The sequence below is a fragment of the Amphibalanus amphitrite genome, unplaced genomic scaffold (genome assembly GCF_019059575.1).
Source record: "Amphibalanus amphitrite isolate SeventyFive unplaced genomic scaffold, NRLGWU_Aamphi_draft 000275F_arrow, whole genome shotgun sequence".
NCBI classification, from domain to species: Eukaryota; Metazoa; Arthropoda; class Thecostraca; order Balanomorpha; family Balanidae; genus Amphibalanus; species Amphibalanus amphitrite.
The window spans coordinates 580,000-594,675 of record NW_024881770.1 but is presented as its reverse complement, the minus strand read 5'-3'; the positions used below and the strand labels follow the sequence as shown (position 1 = coordinate 594,675).

The 14,676-nt window shown below is 48.5% G+C and overlaps 1 protein-coding gene across 1 annotated transcript in view; it reads right to left on the bottom strand.

The window, feature by feature from the left end:
• LOC122387178 (two pore potassium channel protein sup-9-like) overlaps positions 1-14,676 on the bottom strand; it is a 41,098-nt gene that overhangs the window by 10,342 nt on the left and 16,080 nt on the right. The window contains exons 3-4 of the mRNA XM_043377102.1: positions 8,663-8,818; positions 3,351-3,856 (exon numbers count right to left, since the gene is read on the bottom strand). Coding sequence (XP_043233037.1) covers positions 3,351-3,856; positions 8,663-8,818 — 662 coding nt within the window. The remainder of the gene's footprint in view (positions 1-3,350; positions 3,857-8,662; positions 8,819-14,676) is intronic.

The following is a 14,676-nucleotide window of genomic DNA, read 5'->3' as shown; positions in this document are numbered from 1 at the left end:
GCTGATACACTCTGGGGTAAAGACCGGTTACACCAGTCAGAAAGTGAAGTAGATTCGGTGTGGCCAAACTAGCACCTGGTAACAAATTCCCAGTGCTCATTCGGACAGCTGATGCTCGGCAAGCTACTTCTTAGTAAATTGTCATGCTGACAGCTACATTTATCAGAAAATTGATTTTCAGATGTTTGATAATTATCGGATGTTTCCAGTTTTAGAGAAGCTAGGATGTCGCCAGAAGCTATGGAGAATTGTTTCCAATAGCGAAATCATGGAGTAGAACCAAAAGGCATTGCTAGATAAGCAATCGGCAATCGATAAAGCATAATCTTCAAGTGAGTTTGGGGTATCGATACAGAAATCGTATCTAGCGTTGACAGCGAAACATGCATTTATCATCAGAGGCATGCTACCGGGTGCTGATAGTTCCTTTTTTTGTGTGTGTTACATTCTCGCTCCACCTGGTTCCTAATTCCCTCAGCAGATGTGTCACACTTGGGCGAAACGTTATTCAGGCTGGCTCGTTATGTTTCGCCCTCATTCACCTCAAAGCTGCAAGTCATGATCCAAATCACGGTGAAAAATTGTCGCCAGATGTATGTCTACTCTAACACCTGTTAGAGCGTGGAAGTCAACACGCGACATATCTAGGTGAGGCTGACACGGCGCCTGGCCACACGTCTAGCGAAGTAGAGTGATGTCATTCCACAGTTGAAGGGCCGAAACCCTTCAGTGGTCTCTTGATATTTAAATATGTGGGAGCTAACAAGTTCTTCGCCTAAAATATTGTTGGAACTTCTGAGAGAGCGCAAAAAATCTTCATATTCTTAAGTACTGATAAGATACCAAGAGTTCAAAGGCATAGAAATAGACCAAAGCAATATCTAACTGTGTTTAACATATTTATTGATTACCTGCTTTCGACATCAAATTATTATGCCATGTATGCAAACCTTTCAGGAGTCTGTACTGTGATGACTTATGTCGATACTTCCAAGCAAAACGATTTCACCAGATTTCTGCTGGGTAAATGATCGTTTGATGCTAAACAGGACGCTCTATACTCGATGCCACAGGAAAGTGTGAAAAGTTTTATCGTTTACCCACCATAAGTTCTAAGAAGCTGATGTACATTTGATGAAAGGAGAGCTCTATAGCATTAGCACCTAGCCTTAGATCGCTCCATTAGCCTATCCCACTTCTCGAAAGCAAGTGTAACGCTCTAAAATTCCATTAGCAAATAAAACCAGTAAAACGCCTTTTGGGCGAAGAACGAGCGAGCGAGATAGTGAGCCCTGCACGTGCGGAAGGGCGAGAGGGTACTTCCAACGGGCTTGTGCAAAGCACCCTTCTAACCGGCCGCTAGCGGTGTGCCAAATTTGAACGCAATCGGCCCGGCCGTTCCTGAGATCTGGAAGCGGCATTCTGCACGTGCGCACGTGCAAAGGGGGTCCAAACTCCAAACTGACTTTTGCACGGCACCCTACAAACTGGTCCCCAACCGTGTACCAAATTTGAACGCAATCGGCCCAGCCGTTCTCGAGATCTGGGAGCGCCCCCTGCACGTGCGTACGTGCAGTAGCACGCCAACCTTAACACATGCAGATGAATTATCTGATGGAGACCTAACTGTGTACCGAGTTTCAATTCAATCGGCCCAACCGTTGTGCCGTTATTGAGGTTGCAATTTTGGGGGTTCTTAAAAAATGTCCAACTTTACCACGCGCCACGTGCGGTGGTTGGCAAGAACGCATGGTGGCCATCACACCACAGAACTTTTACGTCCAAGTGACATTCAGTAAAGAAGACCGCTTGTCAATCGGATGTCCCGTTCCTAAGATATTAGCTTTTGAAAAGCGTACCACGGCCGCTCATACTCAGGATTTTCCCTTAATTCAGTAAGAACTCGCTCGCTCGCTGCGCTCGCTCGCTCGTAACAATGTTTTATTTTGCTCAGTTTAAAAGTGGCTGCAGTATTATGTCACACAGCTCGCTTATACTCGTATCAACAAACTCGTGTGAATAAGCAGAACGTTGAAAGTCGCCAAGTGTAAAGTGAGCAATTTACACCAAGGACTACGAATTGACTTTATCGGCACTTCTTTACAAAGTCCCAACCAGCAATTCAGCTATCAAGCAGCAGTGTGTTTGTAAAGATGGCACACCATTTGCCGAGACAGGCCTCCTTCAAGTCAATTGAATTCGGCCTCGTATCTAACCGATTACGGTCAGCACGATTGGGCTGGAAGTTCAGCACGCTAGGGTGAACGTCCCTTCCACGCTAACAAAGGGAGGTGCAACGAACCCCTCAGCCACGTGACGGGACCGCAGGGTCTCTACGCTTCGCACCATCTATAGCAATGAGCATCGCTGAAGTGCAGCGTCATGTAATGTATATGTTTTGAAGACAGGGCTTATCAATAACACTCATCTGTCTGAAATGATAACGCGTCAAGGTCGTCATTCTGAGACAATAGTATGTGAAGGCCATTACATAAAAAACAGCTAAGAATATGTAAAAAGGAATCATATATAAAAAACTATAATGAAAAGAAGATACTCATCGAAAGCTACGCCTTTTAAAATGACTCATGTTCTTTTAATGTGGGTAAGGTCAGAGTTCATCAATTCAGTTTCTGATTTCATTTTAAGGACATTATTTAATATTTTAGAAAAAGTATAAATAACGAATCAAATCAGTTCAACTTCTTTTAGTACCAGGCGGCGCTTCTGTCCTGAATCCTTCGCGAAGGCAGAATCTTGCCTTAACCGAGTTCAACAGACCGCTCAAGTCTCGGTAAAGAAATTAAACTCGCCAACTTCCTCGGCAATGCGAGGCGGCTCGTCTCAGCTGTCTAGTGACCTTTTCGGGGCGCGCCTGCTGCTTCAAAGTGAAGACAACGCCAGTCACGGAGAATTAACGTGAGCCGGTGCGGAAACGGTTCGCCCGAACGGCTCTACCCTTCAAAGGCGCGCGAGACGACAGGCCGCAAAGGACGAGCTTTCGAGCCATGACATTCTGTCGGCTGGAGGCAGCTCGTGTAAGTCGATGTTCCTCCAATTGCGGTTCAGTTGAAACGTTCATGAAAAGCAAACTTAACAGTGCACAAACTTGAAATGTTTACAAAAACAAGTGTCACATATGACAACGTACCGAATAAATGCGGTGAATTTTGTGTCAGTGGTCGTCGCAATTAATATCCCATGTTTATCCACAGGTTTATGTACGGAGAACTAATGTTGAATAGGAGGTTTCCTCTTCTGACCCCTTCCAGCACTCCTATCCCGGCACTAGCTTACAGCCATTGTATGCCCCCGCCCCCTTTCCTCTCCCGCCGCCTCCCGTTGCTCACCTGGAGAGCCTCTGCCTCGTCTCGCTTCTCGTCTTCCGTGTTCATGGTGACGAACCGCAGCACGAGCAGGTTCAGACTGGCCGCCACGATCGCCAGCCCAAACAGGATGAACACCAGCGCGAACGCCACGTAGTCGGGCCTCGTGTTGAGCGCGTTGTCCTGCTGCAGTGACACCATGTCGCCGAAGCCTATGGTGGTGAGCGTGATGAAGCAGTAGTAGACCGAGTCGAAGTACGTCCAGCCCTCCTCGCGTGAGAAGGCGGCCGCTCCGCCCGTGATGACCAGCACGCTGAGCGTGAACACGACACAGATGAGGTTCAGTTCGGAGGCCTCCTGGGAGGAGCACTTGAGCAGCCTCTTCACGGCGCGGATGACGATCGAGCTGGCGCGGTTGACGCGGTCGCCGATGCTCTGGAACATGACCAGGCCTAGCGGAATGCCGACCAGGGCGTAGCACATGGTGAACACCTTGCCGCCCACAGTTCGGGGCGTGGAGTGGCCGTACCCTGTCGGAGAGAGGAGAGCAGGTCAGTTGTGTATCACTATCGGGAGGATAGAGAGAGAGAGAGAGAGAGAGAGAGAGAGAGAGAGAGAGAGAGAGAGAGAGAGAGAGAGAGAGAGAGAGAGAGAGAGAGAGAGAGAGAGAGAGAGAGAGAGAGAAAGGGGGAGAGAGAGCGAGAGAGAGAGAGAGGGAAAGAGAGAGAGATAGGGAGACAGACCAAAAGACTGCAAGTTTCTTCAGAAAGACGGAGAGTAGACAATGTTACCTACTGGAATTAATCATACAAAGATATAAGACCGAAATAAACCTTACTTCAATATGAAAAAATAACGAGGCCATAAGACTCAAAGGCAAAGTAACTTCTCAAAAGCTTTCCGTTCAATCTACTGATCTGTATGTTCCCTCTCTGCATATCTTTTACAATCCATATCACGTACGGACGTGGCTTTGAATTTCAACTAGAGCCAGCGCTGCGCCTCATCTCTAGCCTGGGATATAACCGCCCCCGCCTTTCCATCCTACCAGCCCCAGCACTTGCCAGGCCCAGTCTACTAACAACAAATGAGCCGCCATCAGGGTACTCCAATTCCGGCGTGACTCGCCATCGCATACAAGTGACAGGGTGCTCGCTAGGCCAGTGATGTCATTAATCCGTGGCGTCCCGGCTCGAGTCGGAGGCACTCACCGGGGCTTCAGCGTAGGGGCGGGGTGTGAATGGACCGACGCCACGGGGGGGGGGGGATGTTTGACATAGGTGGGCATCAGCAAGGACAAAGCCCTACCTGTGCTGGAGCTTCGGTCGTAAAAGGAGCAAACATTGGCAAAGATCTGTCAACATCGGAGACGATCGCTAAGAAACCATGTCAGATGCGCGCAATGTTTACTCGCAGTTAGCGTTTTTTTTTTTGTAAGCGTGAATTACTTGAAGACTTAAATTTGTCTGCGCATTTGTAAAAAAAAAAACAATGCGTGAAACAAACCTTTAACTTAAACATACGGATATATCCAATCGAATCAAAAGTATTATGAGCCGCAGAAAAGGCAGGACGGTGCCGAAAGGCCTTTTGCGGTACCGAAAAAGGCGACTAAGCAATCTCTCAATAACTTATGTTCCAAGTTTAAATGAGTTTTGCAGGTGAGAAAGCCGCTCCTTCTATATAAAATAAATACCACGCATTGCAAAGAGCTGTTTTCGGAATGTTTAAGCAGCAATTAAAATTCCCATCTCCTGCTTATCAAATTAAAACTCCCTTAAATTCTTTAAAGTTGAATAAGTCTTCAAATCTACCACTTCTCGCCGCCTTCCCTAGTTTAACAATAGTCGTTTGAATTTGATAATGGAAAGCCTGCGTTTTCAATCTACCTGTTTTTCAGACCTGGAAGCTTATAAAAGTCGAACTTCCATCGTATTTTAAAATGTTATAGTAATGCATGTGGCACGAGAGCACGTCCCACGGTCAGCACTCATCACTTGATAGCAGCTTTGTACGTTGCGGCCAGGGGCGCAAATTTGTGGTCATTCAGGTGTGATATAGGTACTTGCATATACGGAATATCATTTTACGTTAATGTGGACCCACAAGGCTCTACGCATACCACTGTCTGGCTCGCTCCAACTACCGAAACTCCTGTGTTGTGCTGTCTAACTACCGAAACTCCTGTGTTGTGCTGCCATTCCCTGAGGAGAACCAGAGCCTCCGCGAGCGTCCAGTCCCGCTGATTGCGTAACGCCAAGAATCATTAATATTCTGACCGTGGAGAAAAGCCCGGAATAGTAATGGACATTGGGGAGTATCCCGTCCGAAATTCCTGCCAGGCGAGGCTGGAAAATCCGACTATAATAGTCGGGCGTTTACTACAGCTGGGAGTTTTAACGATGGCCGGCGTGGATCACATGTTTTTACATTATGTAATCATATGTGATCTTTTGACGCGTTGCATGATTTCAATAATACTTAATTAATGATAATGACGAAATCGAGGGCGTCAACATCAACAACAGTTTGCCTGTCAGGGACAAAACCGATTAGAGCTTAGTAATCATTTATACAATGAACAGTCGCAAACGAAAATAAGTACCTAATTCAATTGGCGCAGCGCTCTAAAATGCTTTTCCAATTTTCTTCATCTTCTACCAAATCCAATCAACTTCAATAGTTTGTGGTTTAAAGTACCGTTAGTACTTGGTAGATAAAATTTGTAGTTACTCTATTACCGATGAAATAGTACATCAGCATACGAATTGTTGACCTTGGTTGGATGAGAACATTGTTTGGAACAGGGCTTGAATTACTTCAGTGACCATAACAGGGCTGGATTTAATCAGAGTAATGTAGGCAGCCTATCCACAGGCATTGTCACAGTTCATTTGTGAAATTCCTGACGGAGATAAGCGTAACTCAGCGTTGACTCCATCGCGGTATTGGGAGCAATGGATTTAGGACATTGGCCCGCAGCATCAAGCTCTCCCGGCAGAAATTTTCGGTCGCAGAATACTGAGAGCTGTGACGCGCCAAACTTGTAGATTTCTCAGAACCCAAAGAGCTCGTCCCCTGGCACAGTTTGACATTTGTTTCTCTTCCGATGGTCGAGCAAGCACAACCGAGTCCACGGCACGAGGACTTTCCCTGGCGCCGACACTGAGCACCTCCCCATCCCTCCCACCCGGTCAGCACACGTGCCCCGAGTGCGCGCTCGAGCGTCCCTCCCAATCCGGACAATCCGATCTCTGGGCCGTCTCCGGAACGGCGTCCACTGGGAAATCCACGTGGACGGTCGTCGACACGCTCAGGGCTCGTTGGGAGCCCCGCGGCCCACCGGTGCGGCTCGGCGCGCGTGCGCCGCGTTTGTCTCAATCTGCCGATGTGGCGTGCAGTGGCAGCGCGCTGTCAGAAGGTGTCGGTCTACTGTCAGGTGACTGTCATCCCGACCCAGCGTTATAATTTGTCACACTCACACAACTTCCACCAGATGGGTAAATAATGGATTTGTGTGTGTAGACAAACATTACACGCAAGCCCGAGATCAAGGCCTGTTGTACCGAATCCGAGCGAAACCAGCGTTCCGATGTAAATAACATCATAAATATAAACAAGCTTGCTTCAGAGCTCTGTGGCGAGCGCCTGAAAGGAGGCAGGATTCGAGACGAACGGCAAAGAAGAAAATACGACGATGTAGAAGGGACATTTGTGGAGAAAAACGACGCTGAATTTAAACTGTTTGATACGAGCTGTTTCGAAGCTCGATTGCAAGCTACGTTCTTTCCAGAAATGTGACCCGGCGTCGTTTTATTTGAGCGGCATTTAAACGCTAGCTCCGGCGTCTCCTTTGAAAGTCTGACGTTGGTGTGCTCTGATATTTATATCGTATTATGATTCATGGAATGCGAAATAGACTCTTTGATGGATAGCCGTCGAATTTTAATAGCTGATTTCTCTTCACCCGTCAAGATATGCAAAACACCGAGCAATATGAATTGTTGAAATAACTGCGCATGTGACCGCAACATGCATATTCCATTGAAATTTGGCTGTAGAGCTTAGTTAGGAAGTGAATTGCAGGAATTACTGGTTAGACTAAATTAATTTCCCTTATGATACCAAAACAAACGATTTATATACCACGGTGCGTGCCATGCATCGCAAATTTCATGTCTGCACTGTTGCCAAAGATGACCACCTCTGAGACAACGTTTCCTACTTTATCGACTTTAGGCTTAAAAGCTTTGCATTTTTAGTGAGACAAGGTCCCATTTAATATCTGGCAGTACTCAGCTGAGCACCAAATGGACATAATTCCAGTAATGGACGGCCATCGTAGCTTTCAGCTCAGCACTCGCGGGGCTGAGTGCAGCGAATGCGAAGTAAATTGCCTTTTGATTTTTTTCGTTTGAACTGTTATAAGATTCATTTGTTTTGAACGAGTGGTGGGACTTTGCTTTAAAAAGCATTCTAGAATTGTTAATGCACAGATAAGAGTAGTTCTATTGTTATCTGTGGTTCATGTTAACGTGAAGTGTTGATCGTATATGAGCCAGGTCTGGTAAACTAGCAAAAACAAGGATGCTGATTGCTGAACGCACCCACTTGATTTATGTGTAAAGTTCTTGGAAGATGCAAAGTAGCACATAACTCCTCACGAAGTTGAAATAAAATGCAACCAGAACTTGCACGTCAGTTTCAAACTGCAATAAAGCTGTGATGGGCCTCATTGAATCTGTTAGAACACCACAGGGGAATAGCAATGAACATATGTGGAGATATGGTTTCAACGTATACCTGCACCCCGTGTAGTTCATTAGTTAGATACCATTTGTGCGCTTTTTATTCATGCTAGCTTGTTCAAAGATTTCATAAATGAAGAGTGAATTGCGTTGGAAAGCATCATTGTTGAGGGACACGATTTTGTGTCAGGATAATGAAATATCACTCGGCTTGATAGAGCTTATTTCTTAGGTCCTGGAAGCATAAACCAATTTACAACTTTTGTTTAATCCCACAATGCTGATGTTACCCACAATACCATGGAAACATGCGCAGGTGCCCATCCTAGCAGCACAGTAGCAAACACGGTAGCAGAGTAGGATTGACCAATGAAGAAAATCTTATTGGTAACAAGAGCTTACTCCATTGCTCTTTTGGAACAAACTTTTTCATTTTGGTGGTATTATGTTTGCCTAAAATCTCAAAACTGCAATGATCCGTTAGATCCATCTCACGCTCGCAAAGGGTAGGTGTTGTGAGCGTCATCCTGACCATGGATCATCAGACAGTGGAACAGCTATCAACACTGGTGACTGCTGAACACTTACCGATAGTGGTGAGGACGGTAATGGCATAGTAGAAGGCGCCGGCGAACTTCCACTGGTTGCCGGCCTTGAAGGGCACCGACTTGGTCACCACCGTCTCCATGATGCTGTAGTCGCTGTCGGAGATGTTGTACTTGCCGCGGATCATCGAGCTCATGTCTGTCGGACAGAGAGAGAACAATAGAGCGTCGGTGAAAACCGCCGACCGCTGGAGACGGCGAGACAATGGCCCAACTAATGGCACCGGCTTCCGAACCATAATGAGCCGACGGAAACCGGCCCGTGTGGCGCCGTGGGGTATTTACAGCGGGAGGGACACACAAACGGACACATGAAACGGAGCAGAACACCCAGGCGGGTGCTGTTTGAAGTCACTTAGTCACAAAGAAGCCAGTCAGTCAGCTCCTTAGTGACATAAAATGTCATGTGCAAAAGCATAAAAATATACGCTTCACGCATTGGTTAATACCCAGGTAGGTTCGAGCCTTTCAACCGGAAGTGCTTTTCATTCCACAAACGGCCCGTCACATCCCTCACATCCACCTCAGGGACGAGCGGCACGTGGAGCCCCTCCGGTCGACGATCCGCGCGGCGCCGATCAGCCGTCCGCCGTGACACGGTCGCCTGGCTCGGCTGTCGTCTGTCATTGCAGCCGGGCCCGTTTCCAATCAGTGGGCCGCCAATCATGCGTGGCTCGAGCGCCGGCGAGCTCCGCCGTGATTGAGGGATCCGGATCGCCGCTGCGCCGAGCCGGCGCCCCGCCCGGCAATACAGCCTCAGAGATGGGATCATAGATCAGATATCGCAACAGCCGCTCGGGGCGAGTTAACTACCGCGAGCCGCAGGGAACCCAACCGCAGGTCGGTGGGTCTCAGCATGTGGTTCATTCAGGAGGCACGTGCACTCTGCATTTCAAAAGTTGCTATGCTTTGTCCAGTGTGCGTTGCATTATAAGGGTAAGTTATTTATGCAAAAGAACGTTTGCGTCAAATACATATCGCACATTACCATATTTTATCACTGATGGTCGTTTAGGACCTGTGCAAGGTCATTTACAGGACGCCTGGTGCCTAGCGTCACATCGTTAGTGGCCATTAAGTTCAGGGAAGCCCGATGACTCTTCCGTAACCAAATTGCCGCTTAACGAGGCCGTGGCCCAGCTAAGTTTATGGCGCTGGGAAGTGGGAACGATGCGAGTTCGCTCGTCCTACCCATCATGGTTTCATGCCTCCCGAATCCAATCTTTTTTCAGATGAGACGTGACAAGTGCACGAAATCCAAATTACCTGAAAAAACCTTCTTATGGCCTCCATTCTAGGCGGGCCAGATCAACATATTTGTATTCCAGTAGATTTCCAGTTTCTCATATCCCTTCTGTATTTGTTTTACCCTCTCCTTAACCTTCCCTTACCCTCACCTCCTCTCTTTCTTTCAGTTTCTTTTTCCCTCACATTTTCTCTCTCCTTCACCGTGTCTTCTCTTCACCTTCTCCTCTTACTATTTTTCTCTGTCTCTCTCATCCGACCCGGCAGTGCGGTCTACCTACACACCGCACGGATCCAGGAGGTGCAAAAACCGGGAATACCAATGCACGGCGGCGCGGCGCGGCCGGTGCCGTCGGCGGCGACGGCCGGCCCAGCGCCTGCGGCTATTTTTAGCCGACCGGCCGTCGGTGGCGGCGGCCGAGCGTCGGCTCCGACTGCCGTCAGACGAGGTGGCCAGTCGGGGAGAGCGTCGGTGGCCAGTCGGGGAGAGCGTCGGCGGCGGCGGGCAGAGCGGCGGGGGCTAGCCGGCCCACACCGGCAGACAGACAGCGGGAGTGAAGCGGGTGTCGGACGACCGTAAAGGGAACCGTAAAACCACGCCGATTCCTTTCTAACTCATTGGTTGTCGTTAATGGCTGTTTGGGAGAGTTAGATGCATAAATAAATATAGTTTGTCTACCTCCTGGATTTATATTTTTATTGAAAGTGCCTTTGAAAGGCACTTAAAAGTCACTACGTAGTTCAAGTCCCGAGCAGTTATACTTTCACAGCCATCAATTTCAGGAAGTTCCCGTGCTTCACAGAATCACTAAGCCTCACCCAGAAATCCGCAATAAAACTGCTCGACCAGCGATTGGTATATGACCCCCCACCACCCTGTCACGGGCTCGACCTGGCCCACTCACGCTGGGTTGTGGAGGCTCCTCTAGGGCCCCTACGCCTATCGAGCTGAGCACAATAACCGACGTCCATCGGCCGTGTGGTTAAAGGTCACGAGGGTCACGTGCAGTTATGAGCTTGCTCATGTGCTCTGAACACCCGCTGTGGAGTTGTCTGTGTCGCTGCTTCAGTAGAAGATTGTGGCCACACTTCAGCGTTAGCGCCTAAGGCGTCCACATGATTTCAGGGGATGGAAGAAGATACACGGGTAATACTCAAGGTTGCAGCATAAAATAAAAGCATCGATTCGATTCTCGAAAAGCAATTAGTGCACTGAAATAAAAATGGGAATCAATTGATTACAACACTGAGGTTATCATGTCGCTTCCGGTACGAACTGTGCAAAAAAGCGCATCTAATTCACCCCTGAATGTATTTTTAAGCTATTATCCGTTTCACCTGGTATGCAAGGCAAGGCAAAGAAGAACTGATTTGGGCAATCACTATATAACCGTCCTGTAGCTGGTTCAGGTTACCCCCCCCCCTGCCCCCTGGACCTATTAGCAGGACTCTCATTATCGGGTCAGACTGCGACCTGCGACTCCGCGAGCTCCACGCCGTGCCGCCCGCAGCTGTGGCGTTTGGCCCGCCGCCATCGTCTGGCCTGGTAGACTGCGCCGGTTCGCTCGGCTGTATTGCGGCACAGCCTACCCATCTACACGCAACGAGGCCCGCGACTCTCCGTGCCGCCGTCGGCATATAGAGAGCGAAATTATACTGACACCCATTGAAAATATTAACTAAATTTACCACGAACTCCTAAAAAAACACTACATTTAGAAACTAAACAATCACAATAGCACGCTGTCGCATATTCGCAGAGAAATGCTTTTTTCATTGCTCCGCAGCAAGCAGCCACTGGCGTAGGCGTTTCCTGCGAAGCTGTGTGCTCGCCCCGGCACCGCCTTTCCATCAGTCGCACACACCCCATCCATTGGCCTGCGGTGGGATCGGCTCTCAGCGCCACAGCCAGCTCCCAGCCCACCCCTGGGGAGAACAATAGCCACCTTGCATTAATTCCTCCCGCACTCTCTCTCCCGCTCTGCCCTCTCCCTCTGCCCCGCGCTACCCTCTGTAACTTCCGTGCGGCACTAAGCTCTTACTGACTTATGCTGCTCTTACATTACTAAGCAGGCAACTCGACACAGGGATGTTGATAAAACCATAAGCCTGTCATGGAATGTAGTTGTGTCGTGGAATGGCTCGACACGTGGACGGAACGGGCGAGAGAGAAAAGGAATATATGGTCAGGTAAAGATGAAGATCGACAGAGAGAAAGAGAGAGAGAGAGAGAGAGAGAGAGAGAGAGAGAGAGAGAGAGAGAGAGAGAGGGGAGTTAATCAATACCTAGATTAAATGGCATAGCGATGCACCGTACTCAATGTGCGCGAGAGGAGAGAATCCACACCGGCTCCAACGCTCCTTTATTTCCGGGTGAGGCTCAACAAAGCTGCAGAGTCGGGACAGCGCGGCTTCTGACTCGTGCTGTGTGCAGCTTAGAGGCTGTCGCGCGGACCGGAAGCAGCCACTTCCGGCCGACATCCGGCCGGTGCTGGTGCGGTAAAACGTCTCCGCAGACGAAACGCCAGCTCGTTACAGTTGTGGAAAACTGAGCTGTGTGTCCGACGGGTCGAGTGAGCTGCTGTCCTACCCCTTCGAATGACGGGTATAACCTATTTTAGATTTATCATAGTTTAAGTTTTTAGCAGGTAGATGATCTTGGTTGAAGGTACGATATTTTCACTACTCGTGGCTTAATATTTTTTGTCAAAAACGGAATCCGTTCAAGCGGCATATCGCACCTTCATATGACACCAAACGTTTATATAGTGGAAATGAAAAAAAAAAATGATCGCACAATCAACAGCAGCAGCTGAATCACATTGATTGTTAACAAGGACGGAGTTGGTGAGCTGCTACTGTTGACTTTTATTTCTGGACATACCTAATTATTGTGCTTTAAACTGGAAGCAAAATGCACTTCTTATTAGAATATGTATACCTGTAGAAGAGTGAAGTTAAAAGAGCAGTCAACGATTACACGATTTTTCTTTTTTCATGCATTTGTAGAAAATTATGAAGCATAAGTGAAAATGAGTCAATGCCAAACACGACCTGCCATTAGTTGCTCAGAACATGTAAGCAATCAGGAAAGCGTGTTTAATCAGCGTCACACCTGTACCCTTGCTTTAAAACCACCTTCAGCGTCAGAGCAGCTAATCTAACCAGAGTAGTCACTTGGGAGCACTACCTTAGCTGTCCCCTGATCTCCATGCTTCCAGGTTATGGCCCAGCAACCTTAATTGGGTACTTCCTGCCATTCTAATTAAGTGCTTCCGCCATTCACCAAATCGTTTTGTTCCATGCACTGAACAAACCATAATATTTCTCATTTATTATTTGCTATAGGTTAATCGCACAAAGTTAAAGATATATTTTCTTTCTATTTCGATGTTGGTGAGAACTATGTGTCATTTTGTTAGCGAGGTTTTATCGTCGCAATTTGAGTGCAGACCATTGACCAATGGTCATCAAACACACAACTTCTATGGCCTCCTAAATATATCAGCAAACAGCCTTTTCAAGCGACCGCCGTCTATTCGTGCACCTATAACGTACTGGGACTCCCCGTGGGGTGACAGTGGGCAGTGGCATGGTGGGGTATTGTCCCACCGGGGCGGGGGCGGGGGCGGCCGGGCGCAGGTGTCGGCTTCTCGGTGACGCAATAGAGTCGCAGTATGTTTTTCCTGGCGAGCCAGTACCGCTAACACCCCCGGGCGGGAGGGGGAGAGGGAACCGTCGCGACGGAGGTCAGCGAGAAGAGGTGGGGACGATGGTGGCACCGGTGATGACAGTGTGGGTGAAAGGTGATGGGGAGAGAGCCGGTGACAGTGACCGGGGTGGTACAGGTGATGACAGTAAAGGTAAAAGGTGAAGGGGAGGGAACCGGTGACGGTGGCGGTGGCGGCGTGGCATCGCAGTTAGGTGAAATCTCTGACGGGACGGCAACCAACCGGTGGCGGTGGTGGCGGTGATATCGGTATAAACAGTAGGTAGGTGATAGGTGAGTCTGAAGGAGGCTGCGATGGTGACAGCGGCAGCAGACGTGGCGCTGCCAGGGAGGTCCGGTGGGGGAGCGGAGGTAGATGAGAGGGGATCGACGGTTGGGAAAGAGCGGCGACAGAGAAGGAGAGACGGCGGCAGGGAAGAGGCAGCGCTGTGGCGACCGCAAAGGTGACTGGAAACGTGAAAAGAACGCCAGCGATACGGTAAAGGTTAGGTCGGGGTCACGCCATTATCGTTCTCGCCGTCTTCAGTTTCATCCTTTCGCTGCTCCGCTCTCAAATGTCAGACATTCATAAAAGAACAGCGCTGGTAGGCGGAACAAAAACAAAGTTTGGTTGGGGAACTCTGAACATTTGCTCAACAGGAATGCTTCTGAAAGCATGATACCACTCTAGAATGTCACGTCACCAGGGCTCAATCTTATAAACGCCATGGAATGGATATGGCAGCACTGGCTAAAGTTCAGCTGCAGAAAACGACGCTATCAAATGCAAAATGGTTTTCACGCATTTCAGTCCAGCGTAATTTGACGGTCTAAAGAATCATTTCGTTGACTCAGATAAACCTTTATCAGCACTGGTATCACTGTGAATGTTACCAGATGCCGTAAATAGAATAGTACGGCATTTTATAAGATTGGGCCACCGGCCCAATCTTATAAAATGCCGTAATCGCTGTAGCTGGAGCTCCATGATCGCTGTAGCTGGAGCTTGTGTTTTATCCTGTATCGTCTGGAAAATTTTTGAT